This window comes from Phocoena phocoena, chromosome 12 (genome assembly GCF_963924675.1).
Source record: "Phocoena phocoena chromosome 12, mPhoPho1.1, whole genome shotgun sequence".
In the NCBI taxonomy this organism is placed as follows: domain Eukaryota; kingdom Metazoa; phylum Chordata; class Mammalia; order Artiodactyla; family Phocoenidae; genus Phocoena; species Phocoena phocoena.
In genome coordinates, this window is record NC_089230.1 from 6,822,505 (window position 1) to 6,850,241 (window position 27,737).

At 42.3% G+C, this 27,737-nt stretch overlaps 1 protein-coding gene across 3 annotated transcripts in view; it reads left to right on the top strand.

Moving 5' to 3' along the window:
• The window catches only part of PRKN (parkin RBR E3 ubiquitin protein ligase), a 1,024,664-nt gene that overhangs the window by 840,265 nt on the left and 156,662 nt on the right, over positions 1–27,737 (top strand). For 2 of the 3 annotated variants that reach the window (XM_065889067.1, XM_065889066.1), the window contains one exon: positions 9,610–9,759. The exons of the other annotated variant lie outside the window; for it this stretch is intronic. In XM_065889067.1, coding sequence (XP_065745139.1) covers positions 9,610–9,759 — 150 coding nt within the window. The remainder of the gene's footprint in view (positions 1–9,609; positions 9,760–27,737) is intronic. 3 annotated transcript variants of the gene reach the window in all.

Below are 27,737 nucleotides of genomic sequence, written 5' to 3' on the forward strand. Positions count from 1 at the left end.
GAGGGGAGCAAGGGTTTAGGAACATCAGTGAGGGGCCTGGAGACAACCAGCTCCAACTCTGGCTTTCAGGTGTGTACACCTGAAACAAAAAGCAGCCTTCACTTTAGAGGGTTGCGAGGAGATGGACCAGTTTCAGTTAAATCGGGTAGGAGAGAGAAACCTTTGAAAAGCCTGATTACACGGGAGAGCTTGTTCATTGTGGAGCAGGAATTCCAGGGGACAAAGAGAAAGGGCTTAGGGGAGAAGGGAGGCTCCTATTGGAGAATATCGAGACCTTTATGGGAATGAGAATAGTAGGGGATGCCTAAGTCTCAGAAGTCAATAATGATGTGAGGCATGATGGAATGAATTCTGATGACCTTTGAGGGAAGTAGGTACACAACCAGGCCACCTGGCTGTTGTCACCTCACCTGGCTGTTGCCGTCTCACCTGGCTCTTATCATCTCAAGTGTGTCTCTTGGGCATTAAGGCAACTTACTTGGCCTTCACTTCAGAACGTTTCCTTGGTATCATAGGCTTGCTGACACCAAGGAAAGATAGTTGTAAATGTAAATCCATGTAATATAATCGAGAAGATCATTTTTTTAATTATTTGGGTCATCAGAGTTCAAATCAATTCATTAAATGTGCAGTGGAAATAACCCGTTTCATTGCCTCAAATTGAAGCCTTACACAAAACTTCCAGACGTTGATATGTCACTCTTCCCCTTCCATTGGCCTCATAATCACCTTGAAACCAGTATAGTTGCCTCCAGACCGGAGGATGACCAGAAGGGAGAGATGTGAGCATCCCGTGTTAGAGAAGCAAAGGCCGGGAAGAGACAGGGAGGAGGGGGGTGCAGGTGGCAAAACCACACCCTCTCAGGGAAGTTCCATTTCTCTGAGGGTGAGGCTCTTGGATTTGGAGACTAACAGCACTGCTCACAACCACTTCTCAGGGACTATAGTAAAGGGTAAAATAATTTGTGCCCACAGACAGCCTTGCCCTCTGCCAAGGGCCCCATCAGGAGGTGGGCTTAGCAGACCCGTTTGCAAAGCTCCCAGAAGTCTCTGAAGTCACGCCCTCAGTAGAAACTCCTTCAAGGAAAACGGTTTGCAAGTATCTGCTTTCACAGTCTAACCCTTCCTGTGGGGCACTGCATGGCCCACAGCATGGAGAAGGGACAAACAAGTCAATCGATTTTGACCTCCTTTCCGGAAGATTCCACGGCTACTAGAAGTTGAGATATTTTTTGGCATCATGTCGTCTGAAACATCTGAAAAAGAAAAACCTTGTAAATTGCAATCCAGGATACAGTCTGTTGCTTTAATTATATTTCAGGTGTTGTTTGATCTGTTTTCTCCTGGCATTTAATTTCAGCCATCCTAATGATGTTTTTTTCTAGGCGATGAAAAAGGTCCAGCCCTTTCTCTAGCCAGTTTACTTCATCAGTCAATGACAGACGTCCAGGGATGAAAAGTACATTATTAGCAACAAAACTGAGAATACAAACCACAATGGTGACAGGCACCTCCACAGGGGCTGTCACCAACTCCCCGGTGCTAACTGCTTGCACATGAAGAAAACTAAGATTACTGAGAATTTAAGGAGTGTTTTTTAAAATTCTAATACATACAGAAAATAGGGTATTCTCTACTTAGCACTGGGAAATGGATTAATCATAAATTCATGTTCCTCTAAAAAGTTATTTTAGACTTCGTTTAGCCAAAGAAGAAGTGCTGTAATAAACCGTTTTTCATTAGTTTCTAAATGATAACGAAGGAATAGTGAGCTGAATTTTTGTTAATAAAAGGGAAAAAAAGAAAGTGGAGGCAGCTTGGTATCGGGGAAAGGGTGGTCTTTTAGAGCCACAGCACTGAGTCCCTGCCCGTGTGAACCACAGTGAAGGACTGAATGTCTTTGTGACTCAGTGACCTCACCTGTCACTTCTAGGACAGACGGAGAGTGAAATGCATAGGCAAAGTGTGGGCACAGTCCTTGGCACAGAGTGGTAATTCGGTGAATGGTATCTCTGATGGGGATTTCTCTCCTCCAGGGGGAGAGCAGGAGACAGGTCCTGGGAGGGAATCCCTGGGTGCTTGTGGCTAAGACCTCACAGAAGCCAGAATTTAGTGGGGGAAAAGCAAGAACAGCCTGTGTAGGGGTTGCTTTTGTAGCTGTACCTGAGTGCCCCCAAAAGGATACTCTGGAAAATTCCATGGCAGAACACAAACAGCCCCCTTCCCTGCTCAGAGGATTTGAAAGGCTGCCATGGATTGCTGACAAGCTCCACCTCATTTTGACAGAACATTTGCCTGTTTTCCCAGATTTTAGTTTTACCTAAGTATGCCTGTGCTTCAAATTTGTTGCAGTTTTAAGATTTAGCTTCCTTCTTGCTGTCTTTTCGTAGGAAAGCATGCGAATTAAACATCACGATGAGCCGTTCGTGCCCTCCTACATAGGACAGGCCTTTTGAGTGGTCTTCCAGCAGTGTCGGGTATTTGGGCCCAGTTCCTCCCCAGCCTGACCCCGCGGGTCACCACTTGCACTTAGCATAGAGACAGTGGCCAGCAAGGAAGGGGAAGCTAACTGGCCTCCGTGGGACCCGGGACCTGGGACCTTGGCTTCATTATAGAACATTATTCTACCCAACCCAACTCCTCCAACTAGCAACAGACCACCAAAGTGCAACCTCTGTTTGCTTATGCTCTCCCCTGACTCATTTTTAGATTCTTAAAATATGAGTTTATTGAATCTTCTGTGAATTTTATACTTTAAAATGAGTATTTCCTGTTCTTAAGAGAATCCATGAGCATACACATAAAAACTGAATAATTTATTCCCCAAATAAATAAAATATAAACCATACCAATGAGTTGAGATTTTACCTAGATAAGTCATCTAACAGAATGTATTTTCACTATAATCTGACAAAATGTAGGAGGAACTTTTTATTTTTTTCTTAGGTGCAGAACAGTATATGCTTTGTTAATATTAACACTTATTTTTAAAAATTTTTGCAAATACCCTGTCATCTCTAAATTCTCTTAGTTATCTGTCTGTGGAGTATCCACTTTATGGAAGTATATCTAGAAATTTGCAAACTAGTTTTATTAACAGCTTAAACAGCGTAAGTTGGCTATACCTATCTACACGTACACAAGCACACACATAGACACTCACTGTGGTTCCAAAGACAAACAATGCCTAAGTGATTTTTAGAGAATTTACTGCTTTTGAGCTCACCTGAGAATGGACTCCATACAGACCTAGTTCATGTTATAAATTAATCACATTCCTCCAAGTTAGTTCTATTTATAAATGCTATTCAACAGTGATAAGTAAAAAAAGCCCTAGGAAATAACACAAGTACTGTCAAAGGATCAGTCGTCGTTCCTTTCCACCATTTGCAGTCCATTTATCACTTTACCACTATTGTGTGTATTTTACACTCAGATGAGTACAGACATTCTGCTGTACTTCATGCTAACTTGTCACAACTCTCCGATAAGTATATAGTATGTTTCTTCTAGTGCACTCTCAACTTTGTGCCAGTAAGTGGTTGAAAGGAATCTATGAAACTGTGGGTCTTATCTTAAAGAAAACTACATAAGGGTCCCTGCTAATAACATATAATGTAATTACATGTCTAAATTGTTTCCTTAGGGTATTAAACTTTCTGTGAATACTAGAACATTATTGGTCTAGGTCAAATGTTTTTCTTATACATTTCACAATGTTAAAAAAAAGAAATGCATTCAGTAATTGTAGGTTTTGATTCAGATGTTGTGTGTACTTTTTAATCAGAAATTACCAGACATGTAAGCTAAAATATTTGTCTTCCTTTAGAAAAGGAATTGTAATATAGATTGAATATAATAAAGTTATTTCTTATAAATTCCTTAGTTAATGAATGGAAAGAGGAACATAGTTTACACGTTCTGTCAGAATTTGAGACTGTAACACATGTAGTCAGCAAGAATTTCTATAGAGTTTAGTGCACTTTGTCCATAGGTTAATAGGTTAACTTCTTCCTAGAAAAAATATTATCGTAGTAATAAAATTGCTTAATTAAATTAAATAGATAGGTGATCTGTCATCAAATCAGTAAATAGCTAATGACTTAAGATCAATTTATTTAAACTAGAAAATAATTTATGTAGGTAAACATCATCCTATACCACTCTGTTATTAATTCCCATCGCCATTGATTATTTTATTAGAATTCTTTAAGAATGGAGTTAAATTTTATTAATTCATTCTACAACTATTGTGTACCAACTATGGACAAGATAGTGTGCTGAACTCAGGAATACAAATGCGTGAAGGAAAGCGGGGAGTGCAGAGGGTCTACAGGAAGGCCTGAGGGGCTGGAGCATGTAGGTCCCATGACTCACAAAACCAGTAACCAGTCAAAGACCTCTGTCAGGACAAAGCCCCTCACGGAGTAAAGGGAAAGAGAACGTCCAGTTGAAAATGGGGTAACAGAGTTGGGAGATCACAGAAATTGAGCCTTCATATTTTTTAACACTGCCCAAAAAACCAAATAGGAAACTGTAGAGCCATTAAGAGCTATTCTGAATCCTTCTTCCTCCTAAAATTTCAGAACTAATTTCATGTAAAGGTGAGCGACAGAAAGGAACAAAGTAAAATCCCAACAGAAAAGAAACAAGGTCAAATGCCGCACAAAGTTTTTAAGAGGAGATGCAGAGGGAAGAGCAGAATATTGTCCTGAGAGACGGTGAGAGTGTATCAGCTGGTCATGCCCACCAGTTGGGTGAAAACTAAAATAACTATTCCAAAGGGAACTAAGTTATTAAGAAATTTCACAAGTACAAATAAATAGCAACGGACATAGTCTTAAAAGAAATAGACAGTGAAAAGAAAGAAAATTCTAAAAAATGAAAATAAAGTAAGATAAACCAACTTTACCCAACTTCTAACTCAGTCAAGAGAAGTTGACCGGTTTAGAAATTAGGTAAAGAAAATCCAATATATGTACGCTAGAAAGCCCACAAGAAAAACATCAAAGCAAGAGAATGGAGCAAATACTAAAAAATTAAATTCAGTACAACTTTCCTGACGTAGCATGCATATGAATATTGATCAGAAAATGACCATCACCAAGACATATTCTAATAAAATTACTAGATTCTAAAGAAAAAGAAATCCTTTGGGCATCTGAGCAAAAAGATCAATTCACTTATAAAGGAAAAAAATAAAATCAGATTGTCATAAGCTTTGCCCATAACACTTTATATCAGAACATAGAGTAAGACATTTAAGATACCTGAGGGGGAAAAAATATGAACCCAGGACTTTATATCCAGCCAAACTCATTTTCAAGAATCAAGGCCCCAAATAAACTGTCACTGAGCAAGAATTCAGTGAACATTTTCCCAATGAGATCTTCCTGAGGAATTTATACTAGAGAACAAGCTTCAAACAACCAAAATTGCTGATCAGACGTTAACATAAGGACTGGTGATGAGTATTAAGAGAGTGTGTGTGTGTGTGTGTGTAGCATTAAGATTACATGAGAATTAGGAGAAAGAAAGCATAGTATGAAATGGCCCTATGTCTCAACAATTTAGATACAGTATTATTGGAAAAATTTGGCAGGAGAATGGGTAGAGCACATGAAAATATATTTGAAGTTTTTAGTAATCACATTCATGGTGATAATATTGTCATTGTAAAATCATAGTGTGTACAATGTGAGCTAAAGCAAGTGAGCTATTATGGAACATTATTATTCTATTATTCTGTGCGTTCTTGAGAACCAGTGTAGAAAAAGGGCAACAGAGATGTAAAACAGAAAATATTAAGTAAAACTCTGTAGTTCTGAAATACCTACCCTCTTAGCAATTTTAAGTCTACAATATAGAATTTTTAGCTGTGTTCCCCAGGCTGTACCTGAGATCCCAAGAACGTATCCATCTTGCCAAACTGAAACTTTGTACCCATTTTGGATAGGACAAAACGGAAGGTTAAGCATTCCAGTGGTACAGAGCTGAGCGGAGGGGTCAATAAATATTTATTGGAATCATTCACAGTGATACGAGGGGATGCTATGTGCCAAGACACACGGGGGTGGGAATGGAGGAATGGCTTGCTTCTTCATACAAGTCTGACCAAACCCCACGTGGCTTAAAGCCAACTTCCTGTCTGCTCTGCACGTGCTGCTGAGTGCTGGTGCAGAAGAGCAGGCAACTCTACTGACCAGCTTCCTCTCAATTCATAATCGCTGTTCACATGGGCTCTTAGTGCTGCCCCGCAATAATCCTGACTCCAAACATTCCCTCGCCTTTCTCATTCATACCTTTTCTGCTCACCTCAAATTCCCAAAACCTCCTTTGTCCGCACGTGGGCCGCAGCACTCTGCCCTCGTCCTAAGGCCTCACCCTCTACTCATCCTGTAGATCCCAGTCCCTCACCTACCCACGGCGTCATCAGTTGCCGTCCTCTTCTCACTCATTCCCTTCAGCCTACTAACATCCTGTTACTTCTCCATTTTCAAAAATCCCTTTACAGTCCCACAGCCCTCCCAGCTGCTGTCCCCCTGTCTCTGCTGCCCCTTTCAGTCAAACTCCTAGAAAAAAGTATCCACGCTCACCTCCTGGAATTTGTCTCCTCCAGTTCTCTCTTGACCCCACTCCCATAAGGCCTCTGGCTCCATGACTCCACTGAAATGGCCCCTGTCGAGATCGCAGTGGCATCTCCATTTCTAACAACAGCCAGTGTTCAGTAATTGTCTTGTCTGCAGCCTTTGACACAATTTATCATGACACATACACCCTCCTTGAAATACTGTGTTCCCTTGCCTTCCAGGACACCTACATTCTTCTCGTTTTCCACCTGCCTAATAGGCTGCTTCTTCTCAGTCTCCTTTGCTGGCTCCTTCTCAGCATCCCCACAAAGGTTGGGTAATCTCATCCAGTCTCATGGCTGTTGAGATAACACAGGGTCGTGTTGTCAAATCAGACTTGCAAGAAGCGTAGATGTGGGCTTCCCTGGTGGCGCAGTGTTTGAGGGTCCGCCTGCCGATGCAGAAGACGCGGGTTCGTGCCCCGGTCCAGGAAGATCCCACATGCCGCGGAGCGGCTGGGCCCGTGAGCCATGGCCGCTGAGCCTGCGCGTCCGGAGCCTGTGCTCCGCGGCGGGGGAGGCCACGACAGTGAGAGGCCCACATACCGCAAAAAAAAAAAAAGAATCGTAGATGTAACCCAGTGTCAGTCTTTACTAATAACTTCCAGGATGCTGGTAATGATGAGACACAGACAAAATACAGGGAAACCCCACCTCATTTAACACAGCTATGCCTGTCCTTTCTCAGCATACTGGGATGTACTCTAGGCAAGAGTCAATACATGAGGTCTCTGGGAAGTTCATGGAATGATCACTAACATGAAATCTCTCAGTTATATAAACTGTCTCATCATTCTTCACTTGATAAAATGTCTTCATTATCCCTTAATAATTGCACAGCTTATGACATTTTCAGAGAGCCTTACCTCATAAATTCATATATTCGAGTTTACCGTAAGCAAACTTAGACCAAGTGTTTCCTGCTGAATGCATTCCATAGATAAGAACTCTTTTCTAGTAAATGCCATTGTATATAAGTACCATTAGCGTATTTACAAGGGGATTTGACCAACGCATCTTTCTTTTTTGGCTTGGGTCAGAAATAAGAGAAAATGGAGAGTAGGCCTGATGCTAACCCTTTCCTTTCCAGCTCTATGTGCACCTATGACTTCAAAATTGGTGTCCACAACCCGCAACTTTCTCCTAAATTCCAAAGCCATACATTCAACTAGCCACTCACCATTTTGACTTAGTTGTGTAGGAGGTTTTCAAAATGAATATGAGCACAATAGAAATAATGATTCGTTTTCTCAACTCCCTAAACACACAGACTCACACCTTTCTTCTTCCAAGTCTCCCCATCTCAGTAATAGTCTCTCCTGCCCTCTGTCTTCTCAGCGAAAAACATTACTTCCCGCTTGATTTCCTTTCCTCTCACACCATGTATCCAACCTGCCTAAAAAAATTTTCCATTTCTACCTTCAAAATATATCCAGAACTCAACCACTGCTCCATCCCTACCTCAATCACTGCTTTCCTGATTCAAGCCACCACCCTCTCCGTGGACCTTGCTGAAATAACCTCTGACCTGCTTCTCTGCTTCCTGCTTCCATCCTTGTCCCCACGAGTCTATTCTGAACGTATCAGCCAGATGGCTGTCTTTAAGAGATTAGTCATATTGTGTCGTCCACAGCTTGAAAGTCCCCGGTGGTTCCCAAATCTCTCAGAATAACAGCCAGAGTTCTTACAGAGGCCTTCAGGGACCTATACATCCTGGATCCCCATTAACTCTCTGACTTCATCTACTATTACCCACCCCCCCCCCACACACACACACACACACGCCCATTCACTTTACCTCAGACACACTGGCCTCTTAGCAGTACCTCAAACAAAACAAGCCCATGCAGCCTCTGGACCTTTATAATGCTCCATATTCAGCCAGGAAAGCTCATTCCCCCAGGTGGCACATGGCTTGCTTTTCTAATCTCCTTCAGATGTTGGCTTAAATGCACCTTCTTCATAAGACATTCCCTATTCCCTGATCACCTCTTTAAAATTGTAATTCCCATCTTCCCCAGGATCTATCTCTTCCTAGTTTTTTATTCTCCTCCCCACTCATCACCATCTGAAATACTATACAGTTTAACCTTTCAGTATTTACTGTTCTAGTCTTATGGATGAGAGCAGAGATGTCTGTTTTGTTGAGGGCTGTATTCCCAACACCCACAGTAGTGTCCGGCACATAGTAGGCGCTCAGTAAATGTTGCTTGAATTAATTAATTGTCAGATCCATTTGAGTTGATCTGAGTTTAGAAGAGAATATGATCAAATAATGCAAGGAGAACAGTAACTTAGGGCTGCGACAAGGAAGACTCTGGGAAGCGTGCTGTGCAATTTGAGGTTTATTCTGCAAGCTGGGGAAACAGTTAAAGGGAATTGAGCCAAGCAACAGCACAGAGAAATGACGTCAGGGATAAAAGAAATCATGCTTTAAGAATAAGAATAGTGATGAAAGGAAAATTTTATTCTTTAACACAAAAACAGTAGTCTGTATGCTCATTGATACCGTGTGGGCTGCTAACAATTACCAGGGGTGGAACATTGGGACCTATTTTCAAAACAGTTTTAAAAATTCGATAGGCTCCTGAATAGAGGCATGAAAATATACTCTTTGATGAGATTGATAGTGATGCGTTTTGAATGTCCATAACTTAAAGTATAGATATGTTCCCTAAAATTTGTATGAAAAAGTCTACTAAATGCAATTGGTAGTAGTATTTTAAAAGATCAAACTTGGAAAAATCTATTTTTTGAGGGTAAATTCTAGAAATTCGAAGAACACAGGCCTCACTTATCTGTTTTGTCAGCTGGAACTGGGAGACTTTCTCTAGATTGTACCACACCTTACCCCGCACCCCCGTTTTTACAGAAACAGACTAACAAGAAAACCCCCGAACCACCAACTATTAACATTTCGGTAAAACAGCACATCTTGGTGACTGTATTATCACTTTGAAAAACTCATTTTCTCTTTGCAGTACAACCGGTACCAGCAATATGGTGCCGAAGAGTGCGTGCTACAGATGGGGGGCGTGCTGTGCCCCAGCCCGGGCTGCGGAGCAGGGCTGCTTCCTGAGCCCAGCCAGAGGAAGGTCACCTGCGAAGGGGGCAGCGGCCTGGGCTGCGGGGTGAGTACCAGCCACACTCTTGGCTCTTGACCGTGTATTTGTTTGCTTTGGCAAATTGGCTAGGATTGCTTTATTTTCATTTTCCATTTAGACTCAGACATCTTTGATATATAAAATAGATTTTTAAATTCTTAACAGGATACCATATATAGATATAGAAGGGGAGGTAAGATTTTCTGCTTTAATTGCTATCCAAGTGTTTAAGACGTGAATTACTTGGTCAGCCTTTTAAACTTTTCTTCCAGTGCTCAGCTACTTCAGAGCAAAAATGTGTGATTTCTTAATTCAGGCATTAAGTAGACAGGAGTGGAGGAGAAAGAGAATTCCTCATCTTAGCGTGATGTCTTAGTAACATTGTTTGCCTAAGTATTTCAAGAAATAAAATGAAGGTTAATACGGAAAACTTGAAATGTTATTGTGTAGTAAAAATCATTTTAAATCGAGATGAGCAAAACTTAATGGTGCCTCTTAGGGAAGCAGAATAAGAAACATGGAAAGTGTTTGTTCTAAGAGGTCAAACCAATATGACCTAGACAGCTTCTTGAATGGATCTGTGGCTGCGAGCTGACGGCGAAGGGGTGAGGGAAACATAAGTCAAATGCAAGTAGGCTGACTAAATTATAGGTTGAAATGACAAATGGAGAATAATCCTGATATTAAATTTCATGCAGGCCAGAAAAAGAAGTGTATGTGCTTCTAAAAAGGTTATTGAATTGTGATGGGAAAGCATTTCTTTTAAAATTGCAACTTCATGATGAGTTTTGTGGACGGAGGGGTATGGACGGCAGAGGGGTATTACCCAAGCCTGATGTGGGGCTGAGCGTTGTGATTTACCTGTGCGTAAACTGGCATCTGTCGCCCTCCATAAAGCTCCGTATCGGTCATGGAGCACAGCTTAACGAGCCCTGGGCCGAGTGATAAAGCAGGGTACGTGGAAGGTGAGAGATAAAGAGACACCGCGATGCGCAAGCAGAAGGAAATACCTGTGGAGCAATAATGGTGATTGCGTTAGGATGAAAGCTCAAGTCATGTCTGCTAGCCTTAGAAATCATGGAAATCAAACTCCACTTCCCAGCTTTAGTCGTCATTTACTGTATAATCTGCACCGATTGCACGTGGCCTCAGCAAGCTGCCAAATTCTGGGATCAGAATTTCTAGCAAGTGTTTTCTTTTAAAATGAGTTACAGTAGCTTTTAACTAATGGCTCAATTATATGCTTCAACCTGCTAACAGCTCCTGTTCTTCCATCCTCTAAAGCTGGGGGTTCCTTTGGCCCATCTTCTGCATTCAGTTCTTCGTCCTGCTCTAAGAATTTGGAAGGTTTATGTAATTTAAGATTTGAACATCTTTTGCTTCCCTTTTTTACACAATGTGACATTATAAGTAACACACATATTTGAACTCCAAATCATGGAAAATTACCTTGGAAGTAAATTGAATTGCTTTAAGATCTTTGGGTTAAGAGAGTTTGGGGGGCAAGTCCTTACCTAAAGGAGAATGGTTATCTTCAGGATGCTTCTTTGGAAGTTCTAGGCAATGTGTTTTATTTTTATTTATTCTGTTTTGTTACTGCGAGGGTGGTAGGGGATGCTTGTTGTTTCATATATTACTTATCTATTGCTGCATAACAAGTAAGCCCAAATTTGAACCTTTTAATTAATAAACATTTTTATCTCACAGATTCTGAGGGTCAGGAATCCCTGAGTAGCTTAGCTGGGTGGTTCTGGCTGAGAGTCCCATGAGGTTGGAGTCAAGCTCGGCTGTAGTTAACCCAAGGCTTGACTGGGGCTGGAAGATCCACTTCCAAGATGGCTCGACCACATGACTCTTGGCCAGAAATACCTCAGTTCCTCACTGGCTAGTGGCCCTCACCACGTGGCTCTCTTCTTAGGCTACTTGTCCTCAGAATGGTAGTTAACTTACCTGGAGCAACTGATCCAACAGACAGAGCAAAGATAAAGCCACAGTGACCTGCTCTCCAAGTCTGTACACCATCACTTCTGATTTATTCCATTGGTCAGCACTGAGTACTAGGTCCAGCAGGCCCCTCAAAGGGAAGGAAATTAGGCTCCGTCTTAAAGGAAAGGGTGTCAAGGAATACATGGACATATTTTGATCCACCACTGTTTGTAATTTGAAGAAGTTGAAAAAAGAACAAAGAGAAATGATTTTCTAAACTATGCACTTACCTTGATGCTTTCTTTTCCCTCCCTGCCTTTTATGCCCCAGTCCCGGTAAGCTTTTTTAGACTGATACAAATTCCCATTGCTTTGCCTTCTCAAAAGACATAAGTTGACCTCATCATTGCTCTTTTTCTTCAAATCCTCAACTTTCACAAAAGGATGTTAACCCAACTTACATGCCTTTGGGATTCTTGTAGTGGTGAAAAAGGAGATTGGGGGCTTCCCTGGTGGTGCAGTGGTTGAGAGTCCGCCTGCCGATGCAGGGGACACAGGTTCGTGCCCCGGTCCGGGAAGATCCCACATGCCGCGGAGCGGCTGGGCCCGTGAGCCATGGCCGCTGAGCCTGTGCGTCCGGAGCCTGTGCTCCGCAACGGGAAAGGCCACGGCAGTGAGAGGTCTGCGTACCGCAAAAAAAAAAAAAAAAAAAGAGATTGGGTTGTATGACTTAGATCCAAATGCTGGCTGTATCTGCTACCAGGGGTCTTAATCTTTCTGTGCCTCAGTCTCCTAACCTCTAAAATACGATGTCTTGTAATGACCCTGTAGGAGACCATTATGAATATTAAATGAGCTAATGGATATAAAATGCTTAGAACAGTGCCTGGCATTATGTATATATTTATTTAATATTTAATCAAAAGCTTAATCAGTATTTATCAAAAGTTCACCTGAAAGACCTAATATTCATGGAAAATTAACTACAGGACACTTGTTTGATCCTCCCTTCCAAATATTCTAAAATATACCCCTGAATCAAGCTAGATCTACAGCAGGGAGTTAGGTACCTGGGCCTCACTATTTTAGCCCTTCAAAGAATTGCTTTCCTTACATAGTAATTTGGTGCCATTTGTTTATATTGTGGTCACTGTACAGGGAACTTGATGTGTGTGGTTCAGGACATCCCAGTGGGCTTTTCTGTGAGGAACCATGGTGCCTATTCCAAGTTCATTATGCTTGTCCTGAGGAAGGTTGTCCTGGAGGACATTGCGAATTATGCAACTACTAAGGGTTCCCCCTGAAAGCTGACTGCTGGAAAACCTAGAGCCGCATTTGTGGGCCAGCTACAGCGTAGAAATGGGCCACTAATAGAATGGATTTGGAAGCTTATTTCCTGGCTTCACTTTTTTTCTTCTTTCTCTTCCCTTTTCCTGGTACATGCTGTTTTGCTGTGATTTGTACACCCTTGTAAGCTGGTGGTCTTTTCTGGATTTACGGGTGGTAATGGAAAGCTGTTGTGTGGAAGAAATCGTGGTTAGTTTATGTCGTTTCAGAGGCAGAACAGGGCCCAATAGGTAGAAGTTAGAGGAAGATGAATCTCTGCTCAGGGTTTGCTCTAGCACCATGGACAGCAGCCACAAAACAGGCTGCCTTGGGAGCAGTGAACCCCTCACCCTAGACAGTGCTCAAGGAAAGTAACTGACAGCAAAGCTATGGAAAAATCAGAGTCTTGGACGTGCTTCTCAGGCTGTAATTTACAGGTTTATTGTAAGATATCTGCGAATCCACCTGTGCTTAATTTGTCCTCAACTGGCAACTCTTATTATGTGGGTATCCAAGAAACGCTTGATGTTACAAAAAGGATCTCATGCATAAAAATGGTTGAGAACCAAATTCCCTGTCATTCACAGAATTTAAAAATTCAGCTTTCCAGGTACATTGTGAGGTGCCCATGGACACACAGTTTTAGAGCTGAGAAACACCTGTGTACTGAGCTCCAAACTGTAGAGTTCTAATCTCATCAGTCAGCCCACCGCTACATGCCTGGATATTCCCCCATACATCCATGATTGCTGTTGTGTATAGTTTCCATCTGAAGACACAAACTTCAGCATTTTCATTGTCTTTGGCTCCTTTAAAATAGGTGCTAAAGTTAGTATTTATGACTCTCTTATTCAAACATATAGTGTTATTCCCTGGAAAATCAGATTAGCTGATCCTTTGCTCCCCTGTATCACTAGGCTTAACTGTTACCCAGTGTACATTAGCTAATAAAGGAGGGTAAGGATTTCCATTTAAATGATAATATCAGTCCAGCTAGGAAAGGCCTGATAGATGTGTGATGGTTGCAGCAAAATTTTTACCATTATAAAGAATTATCCGAGCTTAAGTGCCACCTCCGAGGGTTCAAGTTGAAGTGTGACACTTGTTTCATGCCTCCATAGTCTTGTCCTCAGTAAATTCATGTATATGGAGTTCAGCATTCATTGAATGACTGAGTGAATGAATGAATGAATCTTAACAATGTAGAAGTAATATGAATACACTGTCACTTTTATTTTCAAATACTAATCATCATTTACCCCAATACTAGAATTACTTATGTTACCTCAACAAGAACCTCTTCAAAAAATATAAAATATGCAGTGTTTTACTTGTACACATAGTACATAATTCAGAACACCAAAATATACTAAGTTCAGAGATCCACGAAAAGTCAGTTAGGAACCTGAAAATCCTGCAAAAATTACAGAGTTTATATGCCCTGTCGAAGGCCACACAGCCAAATGAAGAATTCAGTACATCTGATATATAAGATATCTTAGTCTTGGGAGCACTGAGATTTTCGTTTTGACACAGCACAGAATATTTTTACATGGATAAACAGAACTCAGCAAAGAATATGTTTTGGGATCAAATAGCCTGACCTTACTCTCTGCTAACCCTTGGTCATATTTTTACTACTGCTCATAAAAATACTAATTGATTTCCTGAGGAATTCGTGTTATGCATTATTCTTTCTCTGGCCTTATTGCTATTCATCAGAACTATCTCACTAAGTTTTATGGTACCGATGTAAAATGTTGACATGTTTAATACTGGAAAACAGCAACAAAATATGGAATACATTATGCTCACTGACCTGGGAGTACAAAAAGCTATAGCAATCAAACCTTGTGAGTTTTCTGTAAATAAAACATCTTTATCTTATTTGCTGTTGTTTTGGGATGGTATATGTCTGAGAGGTAATTTCTTAAAATAATACTAAGAATTGAATAAAGAGTTTTCTGTTTTAAATTAGAAATTCAGGGACAAGATTTAACAACTGAAAAAAAATTCGTACTCATTTAAATGAAAACCAGAGATCTTTAAAAAAAAAAAATCGTTAAACTGATCATTAGTTAAGGAAATTAAATAGAATTTCTTAAGGCATCTGGTAGTCACTCCCTCCTTTAATGAGTAGCGTGTGTTGCTCCAAGGCAGATTCATCGAGGAGCTAATGCAGCGTTCGCCTTGGCCTCCTCACTTCCACAGACCCCGTCCAAGCCCTCTTAACCAATGGTATTCTTGCATTGTTTTCCTTGAAGAGCGTCTCAAAAATTGTAGAACCTAAAGGTACAAAGGCTCCATCCAACCTGGATCTAGACCTGTGCAAGGACGGACCTGCTACCTGCAAAGAAATTTTTGTTAAAAGTACTTATAACGATATCATGAATATATTGTTGAAGATTTTAGTTAAATGAGAGTTTGAGCCTCATTTTTAGCCCCTATATAGGAAAGGAGTCGATGTAGACAAATGGAGATACCTATTCCTTCCCTCAAAGATCTAATTACTGGGTTAAAAACTTGATAAATAGATGGGAAGCCCTTTCATTTCAATATGTGGGGCTCAGAAACGGAAAGTCAGCAGATGGTCAATATTTAATAAGAAAAAGAAAAAGAAAGTGGTTACTTTTCCAATTCTTTAAAGGTATTTTAATTTTATAAAAATACATAATTTAACTAAATTATGTGAAGTATTTTGAAAACTATATAGAGTTCTCCCTTTTCTCCAAAGAAGAATAGAGATTAAATTCTAGACTCCAGGTATGTGTGGCTTATATTGTAATGCTTTCAAGGAGACACCAAAAAGGACAGGTATTTTCCATTATGTCTAAACGTGGGTTTGTCAGCGTTAAACTCCAGGTTGTAACCCTTCCTTGCTTTTACCTCAACCCCCTGGCCTCTGTAGCATGTAGAGCATGGAATCAAATCTTGTTGACACGTTATTTTTTGATATACAAGATGTTCTTTATCAGAAAGTATTTTTAAAAGAAAGTGAATGCTACAAAATGTCAGAAATATGCATTCCGTGTTTATTTGACAAGTGTCCAAAGATCTAATTTAAACACTAAGACTGGCTCATTTACAGAGTGGAAATAAGTCTTGCTAGACTTTCTGCTTGTGAGCCAGCTTGAAGTGCAAAGATAGAAAGCTCTGGAGAGTATTTATTTTAATTAAAGAAACTGTTCATAAATGTACAAACAAGTTCTGCATAACATTCTTCTGGAAAACACTTAGCAATTGGCAAATGTTCCTAGAAAGTATTCTGCAATCTGAAATAGAAATATATATTTTCTAACCCAACACAGAACCATTGACCTTTCCATGTGTCTTTAGCTATTTTTTGTTAAAATAAGGGAAGTATGAAATAATTATACTCTTTCAAAATGATAACCTCCATCGCTTTGAATAATGTGTTAGGAAATCAATTTTGTGGCAAATTGAATAGAGAAGACTTCTTCAGCTCTACCAGCTACAAGAGAACTCAGAACATTTTGGAAAACAGGTTTCTACTGAAGATAACATAGCTCCTGTGCATTCATTTTGATTCTGCCCTCACCTCAGTCTAGGGCTGTGCTGTTCAATATGGTAGCCACTGGCCACAAGTGGCTATTTAAATTAAAATTAAATAAAATGTAGAGTTAGGTTTCTCAGCCACAATAGCTACATTTGAGCTACATGTGGCCTCCAGCTACTGGACTAAACCATGCAGAGAGAGCATATTTTCATCAATATCACAGAAAGTTCCATGGGACAGAGAGAATAGCTATAAGACATCACCCAAGGAGAAGCATTCACAAACTCAAACATTCCTGTGTCTCACACATAAGCGCTTTGACCTCTTCAATTCTAGTTAAGAAGAAAAATCTTTGCAGCAATTAAAACAATTTCCTACGTTAAAAAAAAAACAGTACGGTCTCCCTGGTGGCGTAGTGGTTGAGAGTCCGCCTGCCAGTGTAGGAGACAAGGGTTCAGGCCCTGGTCCGGGAAGATCCCACATGCCACGGAGCAACTAAGCCCGTGAGCCACAACTACTGAGCCTGCTCTCTAGAACCTGCATGAGCCAACTACTCTAGAGCCAACTCTCTAGAGCCAACTACTGAAGCCCGTGTGCCTAGAGCCCGTGCTCTGCAACAAGAGAAGCCACCACGGTGAGAAGCCCACGCACCACAACGAAGAGTAACCCCTGCTCGCCACAATCAGAGAAAAGCCTGTGCCCAGCAAAGAAGACCCCAACGCAGCCAAAAACAATAAATTAAATTAAATTAATTAATTAAAAAAAATACCAGATCACATTTAAATAAAAAAAAAGATCCACAGAGAAGATAGGGTGAAATTTTATGACTGTGTGTGGTTAGTTATGTATTTTCAAATGGTTCCTATTAAATGAACAAGAGAGCTTTTTAAACTTCATAGAATAAAGTATATTATGATAAATAAAATATTTTCAGATATTATGGTAAATAAAATATGTTCACATAGCGGGTATCAATGTATGTCAATCTCATAAAACGTTAACTGCGTAGGACAATGTGATCCTGACAAAGGAATCATGGGGTTTTTTTTAATTTTTATTTTTATTGAAGTATAGTTGATTTACAATGTCATGTTCCTGGTATACAGCAAAGTGACTCGGTTTTATATATATATATATATATATATATATATATATATATATAGTTTTTCATATTCTTTCGTATAATGGTTTGTTGCTGCTGTCCTGGTTTTCCACACGGTCAGGAATTGCTGCAGCACATTGACAAGAGCGGTCACACTGATGTGAGCCTGGCCACACCCAGCTGGAACTGCCCTGGGGGGTCCACCCTCACAAAAGGGTGCCGGTTGGAGCCCCCTGCCCGGCGTCCTGAATGGCGGCCCTGTCTTCACTGTCCTTCCCAGAGGGCACTGGGTGTTCTAGAGGATGGGGAGTTCTGTTCTATCTCGTTACACTAATTAGTTTTTACCACCCCACGATTTCTCAGGCCTGTTATCATCGGGTGGTAGAAGTCTCACCGAGATACGCACCGAGTGCGTTCTACTCTTTCGGGCTTGCCTCTGGCTCTCTTTTCTCGTTAGGGTCTCTCCTGAACACTAGCCCCCTGAAACAGCTGGCTCCTCCTATGTGTTTATCCAGGTCATGACCCCATCATTCCTCCCTGTGCACTGGTTTTTCTTGATTTCCCTTCACGCTACCTTTAGAAAATGGCCTCACGGATCTGATATTGTTCATCTAGCCCACTGTTACCTTCTCTGGTTCTCATCTCGCCTTTCGTGGTGTTATATACACTCCGAATTATGAAGTATGATTATCAAAGTAGTTTTCTTTGTTCTCTCACACTCCCTTTTTAACATTTTTTTTAATTTATTTGACTGAGGTTGAGTTGATGTACAATGTTGTGTTAATTCCTGCTGCACAGCAAAGTGAGTCAGTTATACATACATATACTTTCATCTTCTTTTCCATTATGGTTTATCGCAGGATATTGAATATAGTTCCCTTTGCGATACAGTAGGACCTTGTTATTTATCCATTCTCTATATACTAGTTTGCACCTGCTAACCCCAAACTCCCAATCCATCCCTCCCCCATCGCCCCTTCTTGGCAACCACAAGTCTGTTCTCTATGCCTGTGAGCGTTTCTGTTCCGTAGATAAGTTCATTTGTGTCATATTTTTTAAATTTATTTATTTATTTTATTTTATTTTTGGCTGTGTTGGGTCTTCGTTGCTGCACGTGGGCTTTTTCTAGTTGTGGCAAGCGGGGGCTGCTCTTCCTTGCGGTGCGCAGCCTTCTCATTGCAGTGGCTTCTCTTTTTGCGGAGCATGAGCTCTAGGCGCCCGGGCTTCAGTAGTTGTGGTGCACAGGCTTAGTTGCTCCGCGGCATGTGGGATCTTCCTAGACCAGGGCTTGAACCCGTGTGCCTTTAATTGGAAGACGGATTCTTAACCACTGTGCCACCAGGGAAGTCCTGTGTCATATTTTAGATTCCACATATAAGTGATATATGGTATTTGTCTTCCTCTTTCTGACTTACTTCACTTATCATACTCCCCTTTTTAATACTATTTTTATTGTGGTAAAATATATACAATATAAAATTTGCCATTTATAACTATTTTTAAGGTACAATTCAGCAGCATCAAGTGTATTCATAATGTTGAATAACCATCACCACTATCAACTTCCAAAGTTTTTTATCACCCCAAACAGAAACTCTCTTCCTATTAGACAATAATTAACTCCCCATTTCTTCCAGCCCCTGCTCACCTCTAACCTACTTCCCGTCTCTATGAACTTGACTATTCTAGATATAGAAGTGGAATCATAGAATATTTGTCCTTTGGTATCTGGCTTAGCATAATGTTTGTCACTTAGCACAGTGTTTTCAGGGCTCATCCATCGTGTGTCAGAATTGCATTTCTTTGCATAGCTGAATAATATTGCATTGTACGCATACACCACATTTTGTTTCTACCATTTTCTTTTAAAGTTTGTCCAGCTGTAGTAGTCCCTCCTCTCCCTGGATCAGAAGTCAGGCAGGGGGCTTCCCTGGTGGCGCAGTGGTTGAAAGTCCGCCTGCCGATGCAGGGGACGCGGGTTCGTGCCCCGGTCCAGGAAGATCCCACATGCCGCGGAGCGGCTGGGCCCATGAGCCATGGCCGCTGAGCCTGCGCGTCTGGAGCCTGTGCTCCGCAACGGGAGAGGCCACAACAGTGAGAGGCCAGCGTACCGCAAAAAAAAAAAAACACAAAAACAAACAAACAAAAAAAACTGACAGGTCCATAATTCAAAGGGCGTCTGAATTAGCTATTCCTGGGGCTACCTACCCAGACAGAACCCACTCCACTTCCAGAATGTCACCTATCCCTAAGGAATTCTTAAGCGAACTACTGGGTACAGGTGTTTGCATTACCTATTCATCTCCATGAACTGGAAGCATTGTTGTGTATGCAAGCCTGCATATTGGCACTGCCTGATTATTTGGAGGAAATAATAAAAGAAGAGATACTGAGTGCCATCAACTTCTAAGTTAGTCTGTTGCAGAAATAAGATGGAATTTTACTTGTTGGATTTTTAAAGAATGTGAAGTGCTTGGAATGGATGCCTTCTAGAAAAGAAATCACAAGAAAATAGTTATTTATCAACCTTCTTTAGACCATTGATGTAAATGGTTTACATGTAAACAGGGCATAGAAAGCAAAAGTATATTCAGAAGACAGCTGCTATTTGGAAACAAAGAAATCCAATCAAAGCCAGCTTCTGAAAAACTCCTTTATGTGAGAACATGACTAGGCTTTTGTATAAGCTGTATTGTGTTATTGTAAAGTGAGGGAGCCTCTTAATCAATAAGAAAAGTTGGAGTAGAAAGATAGGATTAGAGAGATAAGATCTTTGTCAGACTAAATCAATTGAGCCAGAACCTCCCATAAGAGCTGGGTGGAAATGGCTTCAGGTTATGAAGGTTGGGAAGATTTTTAAAAGGTCTCAAAATTGGTGTTTGGAGACTACTTTTCTGTGTGTATTTGTAGTTTGCTGTCCTGGGGAAACCAAAGATTGTTTTTGTAAGAGCTCAGAAAAGCACTAAACTTCAATAACATACATGGTTTCAGTAAACTGGGTAAGCTTTTAATATTCTGAGCTCCATTTTAAAAGTCATGGATATAGAATCAGAAATTGACAGGGGCACAAATTACCCCAGAAAGTTAAGAAAACAACCAGCCTGAAACCTACTCTAGAGGCTGTTTACCTACCCTCTGTGAACAGGACTGCTTGCTGCTAGAGCCGGACCCCTGGGCACCCAGCTCGGCAGCTACCCGCCCAGCTGTGCGAGTTTCTGTCATGTGACTGTTAGAATCCGTGTGGGCATCCACAGGTTGTAGGACAGCCTTGGTTTCCTTCCTGATTTCCATCGTCCCTTTTTCCTGCTAAACACTGAGGGGTTTTTTTTTCAAGTATTCTCCTTTTTGGGAGGTGCCCGCATTCCCAGGTCAGGAGGGAATCCTGAGTCGTCGTCCAAGCCCACCCTGCTACTGCCGTGACCCTTACTAGGCGTGGTTTGGGAAGAACCCGGTCCTTCCTGTGGACTTGACTGCACGACTCAGTCATTCATCTCGAAAGCCCCTCTGTTGTTGGACTGAGCGTTATGTGAAAGAATACATTTCCTTTTTGTTTAAGCCAATTGAATTGGACTTTCTGCTTCTCCAGCCAAAATCTCTTAACTGGTACATTTCTTAAAAATGACCAAAGGAATTCATCCACTAAAGGACTTTGGCAGATAACCAAAAAAGAGGCACTAGCTAAGGACTTTCTAGTAGCAGACAAAATCGCCTGCAGATTATATCCTGTAGTATTTTGTGTGGTCACTGTAGCTAGAAGCAGCAATAAAAAAAAAATGTGCCCTCATTCCTCTCTGGCTAAATGGATTGTAATGCGCTCCATTACTTTATTCAGACATGGGTGCCATGATGTGCGACCGAGAACCCAAACAGCGGTGGCTTAACTCGATGATGTTTCTCTCGCTCATAAAGACCTTGAGCTGGGAGGATGGCTGTGCCCCGCAAAGTCTTTAGTTGGTCTCGCCTGTGTGGTACAGGAGGCCCAGCACCATGTCCACATTTCAACCAGGGCTAAAGGGGATGGGGAAGAGGGGGGCATCTCACTCCTAAGGCCAGATCCCGAAGAGGCACGCAGCACCGCACCCCATGGAGAGGAGTTAGCTGCGTGGTCACGTGGCTGGTCCCAAAGGCATGGGTGTCATGCATCCAGCTGAACTAAGAAGGAAAGGGCAAATAGGTGGTGAAGGATGAAGGTCAGTCTCTGCCACATCTGCTATACGTCCTCTCTCCCCTGTAATCCTCACCCAAATACCATCCACTTCTTTCCATTCACAGATTTTTGCATTTTCAGGCAGTAAAAACAAAACAAAAAAACAGTCTTCTGAGCAGAATGCTACATCCTCTTCATTTCTAACAGAACTGAGTGCTTGCTTTGTGGTCTTTTCTTTCAACAATGTATATCTTTCACTTTCTGTATTCAAAGGCATGAAAATGAGACCTCTAACTCTCACTAACACCCATAAAATTGTGTTCACCCCTAACATCAAAAGCTGTCGCCACAATGCCCTCCTGAATTTGTGCAGGTGAATGGAGGTAGCATTCAGTATTGCTACAAGCTGAGAGTAGAGGTACCATTCTAGAAAATTCCCCAGTTGGGCTGAAGCTTTCACCTGATGATCTTTTTGTTCTAATTTTACATACAAATGCACTGCTTAACTGTGTAGAACCAAACATATCACAGATTAAAGCTTTTGGAGTTACAAATTGAAAATGAGATTTCACGTAGCACTTGGAGTAATAGCAGCTTCTGATTTACATTTCTAACGGCCATCCTAGGAGTTTTAGCTTTTGTTCTTCTCCTGCAATCACTAGAAATCGTGCTGTTTTCAGCAACTAAGCTATTCTAATGAGAAACATTCACCGAGGGAAAAATTCAATATATCCTTCCTTATATTTAAAATAAATCAGCAGTCCTTGTATGGGAAAGTTATCTATTTATTGTAAATGAGTTAATCGATTACTGTGTCTGTGGCACTGCACTGGACACTCAGCACAGGGAGGCGAGGACATAGTACAGCGCTGGAGAAGCACGTAATCTGGTGGAAGGATGAGACACCCAGCGTGAAACGGCACATCCACATGGCAGCGTGGACTCATGCCAAGTAGTGTGCCACAGAAATCCAGAAGAGTCGAGGGCCTTGAACATAGTTCATTTTGACACGTGTCCCATTGCTTGTTTACATACCATTTATCCCCTGTTAATCTGTGGGCCCCTGGTAGGGTGAGCAGGGCTGCATTCTATTCATTTTTGTATCCTCAGCGTCCAGCAGGGTACTCGGCATATACGTAGTTGTACGTTGAATTAAACAATAGAGGGGAAGGCTTCGAACAGTTGAGGGTGGGAAGCTTCATTAAGGACCTGGGAGGATGGAAGAAGTTTGCCTAGTGGGGATTGGAAATATTCTAGGCATAAGCCTCTGCCCCAGAGTGGAGGTAGAGAAGGCGGGGAGGGGGCAAGGGGGTCTGCACAAAAAAACACCTGGAGCGGGGATTACTGACTTGATGACTCGGGAGGGACCGAGGGTCACGGGGCTCTTATCACTCAGCTAAGAAGGATCTTAGACTTTGTCCTACTGACCGTGGAGACCAGGGAGGGGCTTTCAGGGAAGTAACGTGATCAGATCTTTTGGAAAAAATAATCTAGTGTCAGTATGGAGTATGGATGGGAATGAGAAATGACTGAAGTCACTGCTAGAAGGTGAACTCAGGCACGATAAATGGTCAGTAGTTTATCTGAGCAAACACGGATTCAAATCAGGTAGCATCAAACCTCACGTGGTTAGGGGCCCCCAGCCACAGGAGCTGCGGAAGCATGTTGCTCATATATTTTTTAAATCTAATTAGAGTGAAAACTTTAAACTGAAACCAGTTTTCTGTCTCAGGGAAGAGTGTGAAGGTGAAACTTTTAAAACATTTTTACCAAAATCCTTTCTTTATTAACAACGTTTGGTAGTTATTTAATTCCCTCGTATTTGCTCTGTCTCTGATGGGCCACAAAGTCTTCCCTAGACAGGTGCTCTGGAGCGGAGGGGCAGACGGGAAATGTGAGCAGGGGGGCTGCCCTGTGGTTCTCAGTCACTTTCCCCACTGGAGCCACAGGGGGCGGCATCTCCCCTCCCATCCTCTTCTGTTGCCCAGGCCTCCTCTCCAGCTTGGCACAGCTCCCACCACGCTGGACTAGCTGCCGCCCTCTCTCTCCCACCTCCAGGGACAGGAGGAGCAAAGAGGTGGCAGTAAATGTTCCTGTGTTCACGTCCATTCTGTTTCCCTCTGTTTCCCTCCGTTTCCCGGCCTTGGCCAAACCCTACAACAAAGAGTCCCCTTCGTCTTGGTCTGCTGCCAAGCTTTTTCACACCCTCCCCTGACACCTTCCCCTGACAGCTCCTCCTCTGCCCTTGGCAGACTCTCCTTCCAGCTTCCCACGGGGACAGAGAGTGGCTCTAACACCCTGCACATGCTGGCCTGAAACCGGCCTGCAATCAGTATTCTCCTTCTCAGACCGGCTCCCGGTGGGGCGTCTGCACTGTAGAGTGTGGTCCCTCTGCCACTCATAGCTTCTGGGGGACTCCCTGTCCACCCCCCAGGTGGGCTTTCCCCCGAGGTGGGCAAGGGTGAGGGTGGTGAGAGCAGACTAAGTTGCAGGAGCCCTGATGGCCCCCGTCTCCAGACGACTCACCCCACCGCCGGGGCATCTAGGCAGCACCACTGCCTTCTTCTCAGCCGTGGTTTCCTCCAGGTGGTGCTGCTGTCTGGGGCAATGGGCGAGGCAGATTAAATGACAGCCTGTGATTTAACGCAGTCGCAGGATCTGACCAGAGTCTGTGAGCCGGGCACAGACTGCAGCGCCCCAGAGCCTTCCACACGCTCCTGTGGGGTGTGCGTTCACGTATGGTTACCGACCAGGGTTCTTGCCCTCCTTAATCAATAGAAATTGATAAGAGGCCAGACGAGAAATTCAGGCAAGGCTTTATTAGATCGTGTGCTGCAGCAGGTTCCCTTGGTCATTCCCTGAGGGGGTGCCAGCTTTTGTTCCTTGTATGAGGTGAGGGTAGGGGTGCATCCGGGGGAGGTTGGGGGGGGGCTTAGGTGGTCTGCCCACCCCTTTGGTGGTGGTGTGTGCAGGGGGTATGGGCAGTCCCCTGCTTTTGCTCTTGGTTCTTCAGAAGTGGCAGGTGGGTGTTTGGTCTTTTTGTATTTGTTGTCCATAATTTGCCCCAACTGGGAGTACATGCAGTTATTTTCAGTCCCTCCTAGTTTCTTTGTATTTTGTTGCTTGAGGAGACGTTTGCCCAGGTGCAAGCATTGCAGCAAAGGGTCCCAGGTCCCAGCCTGTCTCAATTCGACCTCCAAAGATGAGCAAATGCAAAATCCTCTCCTTTTGGAACTACTTCTTCCATCCAGGTTCCTTCCTTTCAGATGCCCTTTCAGGGCCACCTCCCTGGGGACTCTTTGGGCTCATGTAGCCGATTTCTCCCATCCCCACGTGCTTGGAATGTGGGGATGAGTGAATTTCCTCAGCAACCTGGCTCAGCGCTCATGGGATACTTCTAAGGCTAAGGGTGAATGGTGTCATCTATGGAATTTACGTTCCAGTAAAATAAACAGTATAGCAAATGGTGAAGAGAGCTGTGTTCTGTTTGAAGTGATAATATATCCTGCAGGAAATGTGAAATTGAAATTTGATGTATTAGGATCATTGTCAAGATGTGAGTGTTACCGTTAGAAAGGTAATAGTTGAAGCTCTTCAAGAATTGGTCTGTTCTCTGGAGAAGAGCAGCCTAGTAATCTTTTCTCTACAAAGAAGTGAGAAGACTTGTTAAGTCTTATTATAAATCGACTGAGGCTGCTCCAACGCCTCCTGGTTTTGGCGGGTGAATGGGGTAGGTTAAGAGAATGGAAAGGAAACTTTTTTCCAGATGTGTGATTCTCAGACCAGGGTATCTGATACGGAGGACGATCCACAAAGTCATAGGATGAAGAAAGTGCATTTCTCTGGACAGTTTGGGGCAGATCTGGGTGGAGAATGATAAGAACCAAACACATGAATATTCAAAAAATGTCTAAATTTACCACCTCTATTTGGGGCTATGACCTTGAGACTCCTTAGACCTACTCTTCCCCCTGCTGTCAGGAACACCTCTCAGAAGACTTTGAGAGTGCTAATTTAAGTGACGGCAAGAAACTCACCCACACAGTCAAAACCCAATTAAAAATGTTTGGGGACTTCCCTGGTGGCGCTGTGATTAAGAATCCGCCTGACAATGCAGGGGACACGGGTTCGATCCCTGGTCCGGGAAAATCCCACATGCCACAGAGCAACTAAGCCCGTGCACCACAACTACTGAGCCCGCACGCCACAACTACTGAAGCCTGCACGCCCTAGAGCCCGTGCTCAGCAACAAGAGAAGCCACCGCAATGAGAAGCCTGCTCGCCGCAACTAGAGAAAGCCCACGCACAGCAACGAAGACCCAACGCAGCCAAAAATAAATTAATTAGCTAATTAAAAAGAATGTTTGGATAAAATATCAAGATGGTGTGAAATGAATAGTTTTTTTAAAAAATATGCTTCTTACACAAAATGATTTTTGCCTCTCTTTTTATTTTTATAATATGCTTTATAAGCTTTCACTGCTCTAAGAAACAGGTTAACGTTCCTGTATTATTTTGTTTATACACCATGTAAACGGAAATGGTCCCAGGAGGAACGACATTAATTATTATCAAATGATCTTTTCCTTCATCATCAAAATGTAAGCAATTAAATCTCTCCACTTCCCAAATGTGACAAATATATTAAAGAATATTTAACTCTTGCAGAGGTTTCTAGCTAGAGGTAAAAATCAGTTGCACCAATAATTTTATAAATGTGTTTTGATTTAGAAAGTATTATTTATGCTTTATTTTGAAGAAGACAACTTAACATATAGGACAAACTCTTTCAAAGTAACCTCACTTAAACTGAGCTGCCTTAATTTTATAAGTGGACCATATTTAGCTCAAATATGGAGGCTTAGATGTTTTATTACTTGAAACTGAGATGGTACGAATTTAAAGAGAAATCAGACTGAGCCTGCACTCTAGAGCCTGTGAGCCACAACTACTGAAGCCCACACACCTAGAGCCCGTGCTCCGCAACAAGAGAAGCCACCGCAATGAGAAGCCCACGCACCACAAGGAAGAGTAGCTCCCGCTCGCCACAACTAGAGAAAGCCTGCACGCAGCAACGAAGACCCAACGCAGCCAAAAATAAAAAATAAATAAAATAAATAAATTTAAAAGGGGAATCAGTCTTCTCTCTGTCCCATGGCTCTGAGGCCCTGTACCTGTTTCCGCAGCTGCAGAGTGCGGTCTCTTCCATCTCTGAGGCTCTCAGCTTCCTTACATGCTCTCTTGATTTTACCAGAGCAGATCCTGACCACGTGACTCGCCTCACTAAGGTTAAGGCTGCGATCTTGTCACCAGGTTAGGCTGCGGGAAAGCACAGCACCCAGCCACAGCCATAGGTCAGCCTCCCACCCTTGTCTTTTCACCTTCCTCAAGTATCCACCTTAAGTAATTGCTCATCAAATCAGATATTGGATGGTGAGACTCTTGCTTAAATACATTTAGTCTGAACAGGAAGACGTCCTTGACTGTATAGAGAGGAACCCAGGATGGAATCAGTGGTTTTGCCGTGTGTGCCGCACTGATACACAATAGCTGTTTTACATCACAGACTCCTACATTAAGATTATTCAAGCCAGATTATCCTAGTTAACATAGAAATAATCATTCAAACCGAGCAAAGCAAGCTTCCTGCCTTCTAAGTAAAACTGGCAACTGACCATAACTCAGGCAGACTTGACTTCATTCTCTCTTGGCACACAACGCAAGGTTTAAGGGAGGCCTTGCTTATTTGGCTTCCTTTTTTAAGTTGTGGTTTAATTTCCAAGAATCACCGTCTAGCCTCCTACCCACACCCAGAACTTCACCTGATCATTCAAGACGAGCAGTCACCTCCCCTTAGGAGATAATTATACCACCTCCTGTGGCAGCGTTTAATTACCTTTTTACCAACACAGAGTTACTCACTGTCTAGCCTCAATCCTTCCTTGCTGGAGTCTAAATCCTGTACCTGGCAGCCGCTTTCCATATGGA